Source organism: Agelaius tricolor, unplaced genomic scaffold (assembly GCF_023055355.1).
Source record: "Agelaius tricolor isolate 1412-34295 unplaced genomic scaffold, bAgeTri1.0.p SCAF_68, whole genome shotgun sequence".
Lineage (NCBI taxonomy): Eukaryota > Metazoa > Chordata > Aves > Passeriformes > Icteridae > Agelaius > Agelaius tricolor.
In genome coordinates this window covers 550,362-566,719 of record NW_027269328.1, presented here as the reverse complement: position 1 = coordinate 566,719, position 16,358 = coordinate 550,362, and the positions used below count along the sequence as shown (strand labels likewise).

The 16,358-nt window shown below is 50.4% G+C and overlaps 1 protein-coding gene across 7 annotated transcripts in view; it reads left to right on the top strand.

Moving 5' to 3' along the window:
• The window catches only part of DTNB (dystrobrevin beta), a 156,937-nt gene that overhangs the window by 49,018 nt on the left and 91,561 nt on the right, over positions 1–16,358 (top strand). For all 7 annotated transcript variants that reach the window (XM_071417192.1, XM_071417193.1, XM_071417188.1 and 4 more), the window contains one exon: positions 15,923–16,000. In XM_071417192.1, the coding sequence (XP_071273293.1) occupies positions 15,923–16,000 (78 nt within the window). The remainder of the gene's footprint in view (positions 1–15,922; positions 16,001–16,358) is intronic.

Here is a 16,358-nt window from a genome sequence, read left to right as displayed (position 1 = left end):
AAAATTCCCAAATTCCCAGAATTACCAAAATTCCCAAATTCCCAGAATTCCCAGAACCACTGGGTTGGAAGAGACCTTCAAGACCATCAGGGCCAAGCTGTGTCGAGACTCTGGATAGAGTCACAAGTTTTCATTATTATCTTTTTAGCATTTACTGAGTATCCTTTCTGTATTCTTCAGTTTAGTACAGTATTCTTTTTTTATAATATAGCATCATAAAGTAATAAATCAGCCTGCTGAGAGCATGGAGTCACATTCATCATTCCTGCCTTTGCTGGGACATTTCCCAGCAAACCCAATAGGAATCTGCACCACTGAACCTTTAAGACCAGGTCAGGAGTAGTTTTAAATCCCCTCAGAACTGCAGTCAGGCTGTGTGATGGAAGCTCTGTTATCTCAGTGTTTCTCACTGCTTTAGCAGATAGGAAAAATGCAAACAGAAATGTTAATGGAGCCTCAGAGCCAGGGATTTTGCTGGATCCACTGCTGGAGCCCCAGATGTACATCCCTGAGGGAATCAGGGATTTGCTTCCCTCCCTTTTCCAGGAATAAGGGAGTGTTCACCTGCATGCCTGCAGCCAGGCAAAAACAGCAAAAATGGATAGCAAAAATGGAAATTCTGCAATTTCCTGCTGGTTTGGGGCATTCTGCATTCCCTGATCTCCCTGCATCCTCCTCCAGATTGTAGCTGCTGCTCTGCTCCCAGGGGACAGGGACAGGGGAAATGGCCTCAGGGCAGGCTCAGGGTGGACACCAGGAGGAATTTCTGCATGGAAAGGGGGCTCAGGCCTTGGCAGGGGCTGCCCAGGGAGGTTTGGGGTGTCCTGGGAATTCCTGGATGTGGCACTGAGTGCCCTGGGCTGGGGACAAGGTGGAGATGGGGCACAAATTGGGCAGGGAAGGATTTTCCTTTTCCTTTTCCTTTTCCTTTTCCTTTTCCTTTTCCTTTTCCTTTTCCTTTCCCTTTCCCTTTCCCTTTCCCTTTTCCCTTCCCTTTCCCTTTCCAGGGATTCTGTGTCTGGTGGAGTTTCCTGGCTGTTGGAGGGTAATTCCATGCAGATCATGGTTGGGTTTAGGTGTCAGCTCAGAGGCTGCCCTTTCTCTGGGCTGGCAGAGTTGGGATGGGGAATGGTGGCACCTGGAGGTTGGGTGTGATTGGGAAAGCAGAGGTGGTGTTGGCATGGGTCACTTTTTCTGGGAGGAATCATTCAAAGTGCTCCATCACCTCTGTGGGGTTTGGGATCTGACTCCAGACTCACCTAATGCAAGTTCCTGACATTAAATCTTTGGTTTTAAAGTGTAATGGAGGTGGCACAGCCACCCCATGGCAGGGCTGGACAGGATTTGGGAATGAGGAATTGTGCCCTGGCAGGGTGGGCAGGCCCTGGCACAGGGTGCCCAGCCTGGATCCCTGGCAGTGCCCAAGGCCAGGATGGACACTGGGACACCCTGGGACAGTGGGAGGTGTCCCTGCCATGGCAGGGGTGGCACTGGGAGTTTGGTTTTTCCAGGAGTGTTTTTCTGCTGCTCCACTGCAGGGCTGGGAGCAGGAGCGGGGGAGCAGGATCTGGGACAGGAGCAGGATCAGGATCTGGGAGCAGGAGCAGGAGCAGGCTCTGGAGCAGATCTGGGACAGGATGCGGGATCTGTAGCAGGATCTGGGACCTGTAGCAAGATCTGGAAGCAGGGACAAGATCTGGGATTTTTGGCAGGATCTGTAGCTGGAACAGGATCTGGAGCAGGATCAGAGAGCAGGAGCAAATCTGGGACAGGATCAGGAGGATCTGGAACAGGAGCAGGATCTGGAACAGGAGCAGGATCTGGGACAGGATCAGGGATCTGTAGCAAGATGTGGGAGCAGGAACAGGATCTGGGACAGGATTTGGAACAGGAGCAGGGTCTGGGAGCAGGAACAGGATCTGTAGCAGGATCAGGGATCTGTAGCAGGATATGGGACAGGATCTGGAACAGGAGCAGGGATCTGTAGCAGGATGTGGGACAGGATCTGGGATCTGTGTCAGGATCAGGGATCTGTAGCAGGATCTGTAGCAGCATCAGGGATCTGTAGCAGGATCTGGGAGCAGGATCAGGGATCTGTAGCAGGCTGTGTGTCAGGATCTGGAGCAGGAGCAGGAGCAGGATCTGGAGCAGGAGCAGGAGCAGGAACAGGAGCAGGAGCAGGCTGTGTGTCAGGATCTGGGAGCAGGAGCAGGAACAGGAGCAGGATCTGGAGCAGGAGCAGGAACAGGAGCAGGAACAGGAGCAGGCTGTGTGTCAGGATCTGGGAGCAGGAGCAGGAGCAGGATCTGGGAGCAGGATCAGGGATCTGGAGTAGGAGCAGGCTGTGTGTCAGGATCTGGAACAGGAGCAGGAGCAGGAACAGGAGCAGGAGCAGGATCAGGGATCTGGAGCAGGAGCAGGCTGTGTGCCAGGATCTGGAACAGGAGCAGGAGCAGGAGTAGGAGCAGGGATCTGGAGCAGGAGCAGGCTGTGTGCCAGGATCTGGAACAGGAGCAGGATCAGGGATCTGGAGCAGGAGCAGGCTGTGTGCCAGGATCTGGAACAGGAACAGGAGCAGGAGCAGGAGCAGGGATCTGGAGCAGGAGCAGGCTGTGTGCCAGGATCTGGAACAGGAGCAGGATCAGGGATCTGGAGCAGGAGCAGGCTGTGTGCCAGGATCTGGAGCAGGAGCAGGATCTGGAGCAGGAGCAGGAACAGGAGCAGGCTGTGTGTCAGGAGCTCTGTCCCTGCTGTGTGCAGCTGCCCTGGCTGCACCTGAGCTCCTCTCGTGGCTCCCCAGGACAGGCACTGGGCACAGCCAGGCAGGGACGGAGGGAGGGCTGCTGGGATAGAGGATGTGGGGTATGGGATATTGGGGTATGGGGTATGGGGATATGGGATATTGGGGTATGGGGTATTGGGGTATAGGATATGGGATATTGGGATATGGGGTATGGGGTATGGGGATATGGGATATTGGGGTATGGGGTATTGGGGTATAGGATATGGGATATTGGGATATGGGGTATCGGGATATGGGATATTGGGGTATGGGGTATGGAATATTGGGGTATAGGATATGGGATATTGGGGTATTAGGGTATGGGATATTGGGGTATAGGGTACAGGATATGCGATATTGGGATATTGGGGTTTGGGGTATGGGATATTGGGGTATAGGATATGGTATATTGGGATATTGGGGTATGGGACATTGGGGTATAGCATATGGGATATTGGGATATGGGGTATGGGATATTGGGATACAGGATATTGGGATATGGGATACGGGATATAGGGTATGGGATATTGGGGTGTGGGGTATGGGATATTGGGTATTGGGATATGAGGTATGGGATATAGGGATATTGGGATACTGGGATATTGGATATTGAGATATTGGATACTGGGATAGGGGATATTGGGATATAGGATATTGGATATTGCAATTTTGGGACAGTAGAATATTGGGACACTGGGATAAGGGATACTGGATATTGGGATATGAGATACTGGATTTTGGGATATGAGATATTGGATATTGGGATACTAGATACTGGGATACTGGATATTGGATCCTGGGATATTGAGATATTGGATACTGGGATACTGGGTATGGGATACTGGGATATTGGATATGGGATACTGAGATATTTAATGTTGGGATACTGGGATATCGAGATATGGGATGTTGGGATATGGGATATAGGATATTGGATACTGTGATATTGAGCTGTTGGGATATTGGATATTGGGATATCACCCAGCAGAAGGAACAGGGACCCCCCCCCCCAGCTCTGGGGTTTAACTCTGAGGGGTTTATTTTGGATTTCTGAGGGTTTATTTTAATTCTGATGGATTTATTTTGGATTTTTGTTGAATTCTCCTGAATTCACCCATCCTGCCCCAGCCCATTGCTGGTGCCACAGGGCTGCTCCCTGGCAGTGCTGCTGAGGGGCTCTGTGACCTCCCCAGTCCCAGGAGGGGCCAGCATTGGTTCAGTGACCATCATCTTCCTCCCAGAGCTGTGCCTGCACTCCTGGGCCTGTGCTAACCCTGCAGGACCCAGCCCTGGGCTTGTCCTTAGGCTGAAGCCAAACTAATCCCAGCCAGGAATCTCCTGGTCACGACAGAGCTGGGATAAACAGCCAAGGGAAGTTGTAACTTTTCCTCTTTAATGCCATAAACCCACTGGAAATGGATTTATGGCATTAAAGTTCCTCCCTGTGAGCCTGGGGGCACAGAATTCCCAGAGTGATCCTGGCAGTGCCCAAGGCCGGGCTGGGGCAGTGGAAGGAATCCCTGCCTGTGGAACTTTGTGGGTTCAGGAGAATATTTCCCCCTACAGCCCAGCTTTTCCAGCTCTTCTTGCTGTGGGTACATTTCTCATGATGAATATTGGGTGTGGAAGATAAGTTTTGTACTTTTATAGTAATTTATTTTAAATTAACTGATCCTGGCAGTGCCCAAGGCCAGCCTGGGGCAGTGGAAGGAATCCCTGCCCATGGCACTGGATGGGTTCAGGAGAATATTCCCCCCTAAAGCGCAGCTTTTCCTCTCCCCTTGCTGTGGGTACGTTTCTCATGATGAATATTGGGTGTGGAAGATGAAGTTTTGTATTTTATGTTAATTTATTTTAAATTAACTGATCCCTGGCAGTGCCCAAGGCCAGGCTGGGGCAGTGGAAGGAATCCCTGCCCATGGCACTGGATGAGTTCAGGAGAATATTCCCCCCTACAGCCCAGCTTTTCCTCTCCCCTTGCTGTGGGTACGTTTCTCATGATGAATATTGGGTGTGGAAGATGAAGTTTTGTATTTTATGTTAATTTATTTTAAACTAACTGATCCCTGGCAGTGCCCAAGGCCGGGCTGGGGCACTGAGAGGAATCCCTGCCCCAGGCTGGGGTGGCACTGGAAGATAAGTTTTGTACTTTTATGTTAATTTATTTTAAATTAACTGATTCAGGGGGAAGACTGGAGTGAAATAAACAGGAGGTCAGTCAGGTTGGACTCAGTGAGCTTGGGGGTCTTTTCCAAGCTGTTTTTTCATTCTGTGATCATCTTTTTGTTTCTTTGTTTGTTTGTTAAAGAACTCCTTGGAGGTGGCTGTGGGCTGTTTCCTCCTCCCTCCAACAGAGTAACATGGGGTAAATTTAGAAAACATTTGTAAGAAATGAAAATTTAAAAAGCAGGAAAATTAAAATTAAAACTAAAAAAAAAAAAGAAAAATAATAAATAATATAATAAGAAAAAGACATATTTTGAGGGATTTTCTGCAAAAACTTAAAAAGCAGGAAAATTGACATTAAAACAAAAAAAATTTAAAAATTATTGAAAAAATAAATAATAATAATAGGATAATAAATAATAATAATAAGACATATTGTGAGGCAGTTGCTGTGAAAACTTAAAAAGCAGGAAAATTAAAAGTAAAAGAAAAGGAAAAATAATAATAAATAATAATACTAATACATATTTTGGGGCAGCTGCTGTGAAAACTTAAAAGGCAGGAAAATTAAAACTAAAACTAAAAAAAAATCTTTAAAAATTTTAAAATAATTTTTAAAACAATAAATAATAATACTAATACATATTTTGGAGCAGCTGCTGTGAAAACTTAAAAGGCAGGAAAATTAAAACTAAAACTAAAGAAAAAAGTTTAAAAATTTTAAAATAATTTTTAAAACAATAAATAATAATACTAATACATATTTTGGGGCAGCTACTGTGAAAACTTAAAAGGCAGGAAAATTAAAACTAAAACTAAAAAACATTGAAAAAATGTTTTTAAAAAAGTAATAATAATAAAACATATTTTGAGGCAGTTGGTGTGAAAACTTAAAAGGCAGGAAAATTAAAACTAAAACTAAAAAAAAATTGAAAAATTATTTAAAAAATAATAATAAGACATATTTTGAGGCAGTTGCTGTGAAACCTTAAAAAGCAGGAAAATTAAAACTAAAATTAATAAATAAAAATAATAAAACCAACAACAACAGCAATAATAATAATAATAATAATAATAATAATAATAATAATAATAATATTTTGAGGCAGTTGCTGTGAAAACTTAAAAACCAGGAAAATTTAAATTAAAACTAAAAAAAAAAAAAAAGGAAAAATGATTAAAAAAAAGAAGAAATAATATTAATAATCCACATTTCGAGGCCGGCTCCCCCCCAGCAGCCCGAGCGCATTTTCCGGGCGGCGCTGGCGGGGCCGGGCCATGCGCGCTCCCGCGGCGGCCCCGTTGCCATGGAGACAGCGCGGGGGTGCGCGCATCCCCGGGATGGAGCCGGGCCGGGATGAGCGGCGGCGGCGGCGGCGGCAGCGGGCACCGGGCGGGGCAGGTGCGTGCCCCGGGCCGGGATGGCGGCAGCGGGCACCGGGCGGGGCAGGTGCGTGCCCCGGGCCGGGATGGCGGCAGCGGGCACCGGGCGGGGCAGGTGCGTGCCCCGGGCCTGGCCCGGTCCCTCCGAGGGGCTCCGGGGCCGCTCCGGGTCCTCCCGGCCGGGCTCGGCCCGAGGAGCGGCGGGACCGGCCCGGAGCGGGGTCCGGCGGCTGGGAACGGCCCTGGAGCGGCTCCCGGAGCCGGGGACAGCGCTCGGGGCTGTGTGGGGTCGGCTCCGAGCTGTGTAGGGTCGGCTCTCTGAGCTTTGTAGGGTCGGCTCCGAGCTGTGCAGGATCGGCTCCGAGCTTTGTAGGATCGGTTCTCTGAGCTGTGCAGGATCGGTTCTCTGAGCTTTGTAGGATCGGCTCCGAGCCCTGTAGGATCGGCTCCCTGAGCTTTGTAGGGTCGGTTCTCTGAGCTTTGTAGGATCAGTTCTCTGAGCCTTGTAGAGTCGGCACCGGGCTTTGTAGGATCGGTTCTGAGCTTTATAGGGTCGGCTCCGAGCCCTGTAGGATCGGTTCTGAGCTTTATAGGATCGGCTCCGAGCCATGTAGGATCGGCTCTGAGCTTTGTAGGATCGGTTCTCTGAGCTTCGTAGGATCGGCTCTGAGCTTTGTAGGGTCAGCTCTGAACAGTGTAGGATCGGTTCTCTGAGCCTTGTAGGCTCCGAGCTTTGTAGGGTCGGCTCCCAGAGCGTTGTAGGGTTGGCTCCCTGTGCTTTGTAGGGTCGGCTCCGAGGGATGCAGGAGGATCAGCCCGGACAGGAATGCAGGAACGGCTTGGAGGGACGGAGGAGCCATCCGGGAAGGGATGGAGGGGCTGGGAGAGGGATGGAGGGGCCGGGAGAGGGATGGAGGGGATGGGAGAGGGATGGAGGGGATGGGAGAGGGATGGAGGGGATGGGAGAGGGATGGAGGGGATGGGAGAGGGATGGAGGGGCTGCTCGGACAGGGGTGACCTCGGGGTGTGCTCGGGGTGAGCTCAGGGTATGTTTGGGGTGTTCTTGGGGTGTTTTTGGGGTGTGTTCAGGGTATGTTTAGGATGTGCTCAGGGTGTTTTTGGGGTGTGCTCGAGGTTTGCTCAGGGTATGTTTGGGGTGTGCTCAGGGTGTGCTCAGGGTGTTTTCAAGGTGTTCTCATGTTGTTCTCAGGCTATTCTCAGGGTGAGCTCAGGGTATGTTTGGGATATGCTCAGGATGTTTTTGGGGTGTTTTGGGGCTGTTCTTGGGGTGTTCTCGGGCTGTTTTCGGGGTGTGCTCAGAGTATGTTTGGGATGTGCTCAGGGTGTTCTTGGGGTGTGCTCAGGGTATTCTCGGGGTGTGTTTGGGATGTGCTCAGGCTGTTCTCAGGCTGTAGTCAGGGTATTTTTGGGGTGTTCTCGGGGTCCCTGTCCAGGCAGCCCAGCACAGGAAACACCCCCAACATTCCCTTTCCCCTTCCCTGCTTCCCAGCTCCGAGCAGAGCAGGGCAGAGCCCCCTCCCCAGGGTGGGCAGAACAGAGCAGAGCCCCCTCCCCAGCTCCGAGCAGGGAGCCTGACTTTTTCTTTGCCAAATCCTGATTTTTCCTTCCCAATCCCTGATTTTTCCTTACCCATCCCTGAATTTTCCTTCCCCAATCCCTGATTTTTCCTTCCCTGATTTTCCCTTCCCAATCCCTGATTTTCCCTTCCCCATCCCTGATTTTCCCTTCCCCATCCCTGATTTTTCCTTCCCTGATTTTCCCTTCCCCATCCCTGATTTTTCCTTCCCTGATTTTCCCTTCCCCATCCCTGATTTTCCCTTCCCCATCCCTGATTTTTCCTTCCCTGATTTTCCCTTCCCAATCCCTGATTTTTCCTTCCCCATCCCTGATTTTCCCTTCCCCATCCCTGAGCCCCCTCCCCAGCCGCGTTTCCCGGGGCTGTGGATGGCTCCATCCCCGGGGGCAGCAGGTTCGCGTTTCCCAGCCCGGCCTGCAGAGGGGATTGGGGCTCGGTGGCCTCTGGCCAGGTGCTGCTGCTCCATTCCCAGCTGCTCCCTGCCCCGCCGGGGATGAGGCGCTCACAGGAGTTGGTGTGAGGTAAAACCCAGCAGGGGTTTGGTGACAAAACGGCTCAGGAACGCGGCAATGTGTGCAGTAAATGGTACTGATCAGCACCAGGTGTTGCAGTAGCCCTCAGGGATTGATTTTCCTCAGTTCTCGTGGGTGAAATCCCAATTATCTGTTCAGATTCTCAGGATTGTGATTGTTCTTTAACTTCTCTTTAATTTATTTCTGACCACCCGAGCAGAATCACCTTCAACTCTCTTTAAAATGACCACAGACCCAGTGGAATGAACACTGAAATTGGTCATTCCTGCTGCTAAAACCCCCCGGGTTTGCAGTTTCCCAGAGGACAGGGATCAATCCCTGAGCCTCCTGCCCAGGCACACGGAGCAGGCAGGTGAGGAGGCCCTGCCACAGATCCCAACGCGTTGGAAATGTGGGAAACGTTTCCCTTTGGCAGAAACCGAGGCTGCTATTTTTGGATGAGACGTCTTTAACCTACATTGTTGGTGGACTGGAAGCTGTTTGTGATTTTCCTCTGCCTCCTTTGCGGGGGTGGCTTTGGGCTGAGTGGCACCAGGAGCACAGGGCAGGGCACAGAGCAGCTCCATGGAGGCACCTGGGCAGCTCGGAGCTGAGCTGGGGTGGCAGCAGGGCCAGGGCAGAGCCTGTCCCCTCTGCTGGCACTGCTGGGGCACCTCCAGTGCCCATCCCTGCTTTTTCCTTACCAGTCCCTGATTTTCCTTGCCAATCCCTGATTTTCCTCACCAATCCCTGCTTTTTCCTTACCCATCCCTGATTTTCCTCACCAATCCCTGATTTTCCTTACCCATCCCTGATTTTCCTCACCAATCCCTGATTTTTCCTTACCAGTCCATGATTTTCCTTACCCATCCCTGATTTTCCTCACCAATCCCTGATTTTCCTTACCCATCCCTGATTTTTCCTTACCCATCCCTGATTTTCCTCACCAATCCCTGATTTTTCCTTACCCATCCCTGATTTTCCTCGCCAATCCCTGATTTTTCCTTACCCATCCCTGATTTTTCCTTACCCATCCCTGATTTTTCCTTACCCATCCCTGACTTTTCCTCACCCATCTCTGATTTTTCCTTACCCATCCGTGATTTTCCTCACCCATCCCTGATTTTTCCTCACCCATCTCTGATTTTTACTTACCCATCCGTGATTTTTCCTTACCAAACTATGGGAGGAATTAAATTAATTAATTAATTCCTCCTTTAATTCATGTAATTCCTCCCGTGTCCAGCTGTGAATATTCAAGCTCCTCCTCACGCTGGGGCCGGGGCTGGAGCAGAAGCCCTGCAGGGCCTTTGCCACCTGCTCCCAAAAACACCTTTTCCTCCTCAGCCCCGTCCCATTTGCAGAGTTAATTAATTAATTCATTCATTAATTGCTTTGCACAGCCTGGGAAATGAGGTTACCCCAACCTCCAGGCAGGGAGGGGTTTGTGCCTGGCTCAGGAAGGAAACTGAGGCAGTGCCAGAAGGCCAGAGCTGATCTGGGCTGTGTTTGAAATCCTTTTTATTGACCATTCCCTCACTGACCATTCCCTCACTGACCATTCCCTCACTGACCATTCCCTGCTGACCATTCCCTCACTGACCATTCCCTGCTGACCATTCCCTGCTGACCATTCCATCACTGACCATTCCCTCACTGACCATTCCCTGCTGACCATTCCATCACTGACCATTCCCTGCTGACCATTCCCTGCTGACCATTCCATCACTGACCATTCCCTCACTGACCATTCCCTGCTGACCATTCCCTGCTGACCATTCCCTCACTGACCATTCCCTGCTGACCATTCCCTGCTGACCATTCCATCACTGACCATTCCCTCACTGACCATTCCCTGCTGACCATTCCATCACTGACCATTCCCTCACTGACCATTCCCTGCTGACCATTCCCTGCTGACCATTCCCTCACTGACCATTCCCTGCTGACCATTCCCTCACTGACCATTCCCTCACTGACCATTCCCTGCTGACCATTCCATCACTGACCATTCCCTCACTGACCATTCCCTGCTGACCATTCCCTGCTGACCATTCCCTCACTGACCATTCCCTGCTGACCATTCCCTGCTGACCATTCCATCACTGACCATTCCCTCACTGACCATTCCCTCACTGACCATTCCCCTCACTGACCATTCCCTCACTGACCATTCCCTGCTGACCATTCCCTGCTGACCATTCCCTGCTGACCATTCCCTCACTGACCATTCCCTGCTGACCATTCCCTCACTGACCATTCCATCACTGACCATTCCCTCACTGACCATTCCCCTCACTGACCATTCCCTCACTGACCATTCCCTGCTGACCATTCCCTGCTGACCATTCCCTGCTGACCATTCCCTCACTGACCATTCCCTGCTGACCATTCCCTCACTGACCATTCCCTGCTGACCATTCCCTGCTGACCATTCCCTCACTGACCATTCCCTCACTGACCATTCCCTCACTGACCATTCCCTCACTGACCATTCCCTGCTGACCATTCCCTGCTGACCATTCCCTGCTGACCATTCCCTCACTGACCATTCCCTCATTGACCATTCCCTGCTGACCATTCCCTCACTGACCATTCCCTGCTGACCATTCCCTGCTGACCATTCCCTCACTGACCATTCCCTCACTGACCATTCCCTGCTGACCATTCCCTCACTGACCATTCCCTGCTGACCATTCCCTGCTGACCATTCCCTGCTGACCATTCCCTGCTGACCATTCCCTCACTGACCATTCCCCTCACTGACCATTCCCTCACTGACCATTCCCTCACTGACCATTCCCTGCTGACCATTCCCTGCTGACCATTCCCTGCTGACCATTCCCTCACTGACCATTCCCCTCACTGACCATTCCCTCACTGACCATTCCCTGCTGACCATTCCCTGCTGACCATTCCATCACTGACCATTCCCTCACTGACCATTCCCTGCTGACCATTCCCTCACTGACCATTCCCTGCTGACCATTCCCTGCTGACCATTCCATCACTGACCATTCCCTCACTGACCATTCCCTGCTGACCATTCCATCACTGACCATTCCCTGCTGACCATTCCCTGCTGACCATTCCCTGCTGACCATTCCCTCACTGACCATTCCCTCACTGACCATTCCCTGCTGACCATTCCCTGCTGACCATTCCCTCACTGACCATTCCCTGCTGACCATTCCCTGCTGACCATTCCATCACTGACCATTCCCTCACTGACCATTCCCTGCTGACCATTCCATCACTGACCATTCCCTCACTGACCATTCCCTGCTGACCATTCCCTGCTGACCATTCCCTCACTGACCATTCCCTGCTGACCATTCCCTCACTGACCATTCCCTCACTGACCATTCCCTGCTGACCATTCCATCACTGACCATTCCCTCACTGACCATTCCCTGCTGACCATTCCCTGCTGACCATTCCCTCACTGACCATTCCCTGCTGACCATTCCCTGCTGACCATTCCATCACTGACCATTCCCTCACTGACCATTCCCTCACTGACCATTCCCCTCACTGACCATTCCCTCACTGACCATTCCCTGCTGACCATTCCCTGCTGACCATTCCCTGCTGACCATTCCCTCACTGACCATTCCCTGCTGACCATTCCCTGCTGACCATTCCCTGCTGACCATTCCCTCACTGACCATTCCCTGCTGACCATTCCCTCACTGACCATTCCCTGCTGACCATTCCCTCACTGACCATTCCCTGCTGACCATTCCCTGCTGACCATTCCCTGCTGACCATTCCCTGCTGACCATTCCCTCACTGACCATTCCCCTCACTGACCATTCCCTGCTGACCATTCCCTCACTGACCATTCCCTCACTGACCATTCCCTGCTGACCATTCCCTCACTGACCATTCCCCTCACTGACCATTCCCTCACTGACCATTCCCTCACTGACCATTCCCTGCTGACCATTCCCTCACTGACCATTCCCCTCACTGACCATTCCCTCACTGACCATTCCCTGCTGACCATTCCCTGCTGACCATTCCCTGCTGACCATTCCCTGCTCACCATTCCCTGCTGACCATTCCCTCACTGACCATTCCCTGCTGACCATTCCCTCACTGACCATTCCCTCACTGACCATTCCCTTGCTGACCATTCTCCTGCCTGGATAGTTTGGATTCCTGGTGAGGTTATCAAGCCACAAAAATCCTTCCTTGGTAGCTGAATCCAGAATATTTCTCATTTAAATATTAATTTCAATAGTTAAGAAACCCCTGTTTTAAGTATTTTAGGTGTTTCCAGGCTATTTTTTCATGGCTCTCAGGAGTGTCTCAGAGGGACAAACCCAGTCCTGTGCCTTTTTTGGGCTGTTGGGCTGTTTCCTTTTGTATTTCCTGCCCTCTAACAGGATCCCTGTTTATCCTGAGTTGTTTCTCTGCTCTCTAACAGCATCCCTGGCTGTGCTGGGCTGTCCCTGGTGGTTTTTTATGCTAACAGGATCCCTGTTTATCCTGGGCTGTTTCCTTTTGTATTTCCTGCCCTCTCACAGGATCCCTGTCCACATTGGGTTGTTTCCTTGTTGGTTTTCCTGCTCTTTAACAGGATCCCTGTCACTGTTGGGTTGTTTACCTGCTCTTAACAGGATTTTAACAGCCCTGTTTATCCTGGCCTGTTTCCTTTTGTATTTCCTGCTCTCTAAGAGGATCCCTGTCTCTTTTGGGTTGTTTTTCTGCTCTTTAACAGGACCCCTGTCACTTCTGGGTTGTTTCCTTTTGTATTTTCTCATCTCTCACAGGATCCCTGGCAGTTCTGGGCTGTCCTTGGTGGTTTTTCTCCTCTCTAACAGGATCCCTGTCTGTGTAGGGTGGTTTCTCTGCTCTCTAACAGGATTGCTGTCTCTTTTGGGTTGTTTTTCTGCTCTTTAACAGGATTCCTGTCACTGCTGGTTTGTTTCTCTACCCTCTAATCAAATCCCTGTCTGTGTTGGGCTGTTTCCTTTCGTATTTTCTCCTCTCTAACAGGATCCCTGTGTGTCCTGGGTTATTTCCTTTTGTATTTTCTCATTTCTCACAGGATCCCTGGCAGTGCTGGGCTGTCCCTGGTGGCTTTTTATGCCCTCTAACAGCATCCCTGTCTGTGTAGGGTGTTTTCTCTGCTCTCTCACAGGATCCCTGTCCATGTTGGGTTGTTTCCTTGTTGGTTTTTCTGCTCTCTAACAGGATCCCTGTCACTGCTGGGTTGTTTCCTTTTGTATTTTCTGCTCTCTCAGGGTCCCTGGCAGTGCTGGGCTCTCTCCTTGTTGGTTTTTATGCTCTCTAACAGGATCCCTGTCTGTTTCCTTTTGTATTTTCTACCCTCTAACAGGATCCCTGTCACTGCTGGGTTGTTTCTCTACCCTCTAATCAAATCCCTGTCTGTGTTGGGCTGTTTCCTTTTGTGTTTTCTCCTCTCTGACAGGATCCCTGTTTGTCCTGGGTTGTTTCTCTGCTCTCTCACAGGATCCCTGTTTATCCTGGGTTCTTTCCTTGTTGGTTTTCCTGCCCTCTAACAGCATCCCTGTCTGTGCTGGGTTGTTCCCATTTGTATTTCCTGCCCTCTAACAGGATCCCTGTCACTGCTGGATTGTCCCTATTATTTTCTCTGCTCTCTAACAGGATCCCTGTGTGTCCTGGGTTATTTCCTTTTGTATTTTCTCATTTCTCACAGGATCCCTGGCAGTGCTGGGCTGTCCCTGGTGGTTTTTCTCCTCTCTAACAGCATCCCTGTCTGTCTAGGGTGGTTTCTCTGCCCTCTCACAGGATCCCTGTCCACACTGGGTTGTTTCCTTGTTGGTTTTCCTGCTCTTTAACAGGATCCCTGTCACTGTTGGTTGTTTTTCTGCTCTCTAACAGGATCCCTGTTTATCCTGGGCTGTTTCCTTTTGTATTTCCTTCCCTCTAACAGGCTCCCTGTCCGTGTTGGGTTGTTCCCATTTGTATTTCCTGCTCTCTAACAGGTTCCCTGTCTGTCTAGGGTGGTTTCTCTGCCCTCTAACAGGATCCCTGTCCATGTTGGGTTGTTTCCTTGTTGGTTTTCCTGCTCTCTAACAGGATCCCTGGCTATTTTGGGTTGTTTTTCTGCTCTTTAACAGGATCCCTGTCACTTCTGGGTTGTTTCCTTTTGTATTTTCTTCTCTCACAGGGTCCCTGGCAGTGCTGGGCTGTCCCTGATGGTTTTTCTCCTCTCTAACAGGATCCCTGTTTGTCCTGGGTTGTTTTCCTCTCTCTCACAGGATCCCTGTTTATCCTGGGCTGTTTCCTTGTTGGTTTTCCTGCTCTCTAACAGGATTGCTGTCTCTTTTGGGTTGTTTTTCTGCTCTTTAACAGGATCCCTGTCACTGCTGGGTTGTTTCCTTTTGTATTTTCTGCTCTCTCAGTGTCCCTGGCAGTGCTGGGCTCTCTCCTTGTTGGTTTTTATGCTCTCAAACAGGATCCCTGTCTGTTTCCTTTTGTATTTTCTCCTCTCTCACAGGATCCCTGTTTGTCCTGGGTTCTTTCCTTGTTGGTTTTCCTGCCCTCTAACAGCATCCCTGTCTGTGTTGAGTTGTTTCCATTTGTATTTCCTGCCCTCTAACAGGATCCCTGTTTGTTTCCTTGTTTTTCTCCTCTCTAACAGGATCCCCGGTAGTGTTGGGCTGTTTCCTTTTGTATTTTCTCCTCTCTGACAGGATCCCTGTTTGTCCTGGGTTGTTTTCCTGCCCTCTTACAGCATCCCTGTCTGTTTTGGGTTGTTCCCATTTGTTTTTCTCTCTCTCACAGTCTCCCTGTCTGGTTTTGGTTGTTTTCCTGCCCTCTAACAGGATCCCTGTCTGTTTCCTTTTGTATTTCCTCCTCTCTAACAGGATCTCTGTCAGTTTTTGGCTGTTCCCATTTGCATTTTCTCATCTCTAACAGGATCCATGTCTGTGTAGGGTAGTTTCTCTGCTCTCACAGGATCCCTGTCAGTTTTTGGCTGTTCCCATTTGTATTTTCCCTCTCTAAGAGGATCCCTGTCAGTTTTTGGCTGTTCCCATTTGTATTTCCTCTCTCTAACAGGATCCCTGTCAGTTTTTGGCTGTTCCCATTTGCATTTTCCCTCTCTAACAGGATCCCTGTCAGTTTTTGGCTGTTCCCATTCGCATTTTCCCTCTCTAACAGGATCCCTGTCAGTTTTTGGCTGTTCCCATTCGCATTTTCTCTCTCTAACAGGATCCCTGTCAGTTTTTGGCTGTTCCCATTCGCATTTTCCCTCTCTAACAGGATCCCTGTCAGTTTTTGGCTGTTCCCATTTGTATTTCCTCTCTCTAACAGGATCCCTGTCACTTTTTGGCTGTTCCCATTTGTATTTCCTCTCTCTAACAGGATCCCTGTCAGTTTTTGGCTGTTCCCATTTGCATTTTCTCTCTCTAACAGGATCCCTGTCAGTTTTTGGCTGTTCCCATTTGCATTTTCTCTCTCTAACCATCTCTCTGTGTGTTGCAGCCCCCCCAGGCCCGTGGCTAACATGAACGAGGCCCTGGTCACCCACGTGTCCTCGGGAGCGCCCACGCCAACCAAAAGGTACAGGGGCCTCACCTGCCTCACTGCTGGGCAAGGGGTGCCAGGGGTGCCAGGGAGTGCCAGGGGTGCCAGCTGGGCAGGGACAGGGGCTGCCAGCTGTGCCAGCTGTGCCAGCTCTCTGGCAGGCTGCCCTGCAGGAGGTGCCCTCTCCAAGGGTTTCTGTTCCTGGCTGTGCCAGGGAGCTCCTGAGCAGGTTTTGCCTTTCCCAGCTGGTTTTGTGTGCCCGGTGTCACATCCCAGGTGTGCCAGGCCCTGTCCCTGTGTCACACCCCAGGTGTGCCAGGCCCTGTCCCTGTGTCACCTCTCAGGTGACCCAGCTCAGCTCCTGGGGCTGCCCTGGGGCTGGGAATGGTGCTGG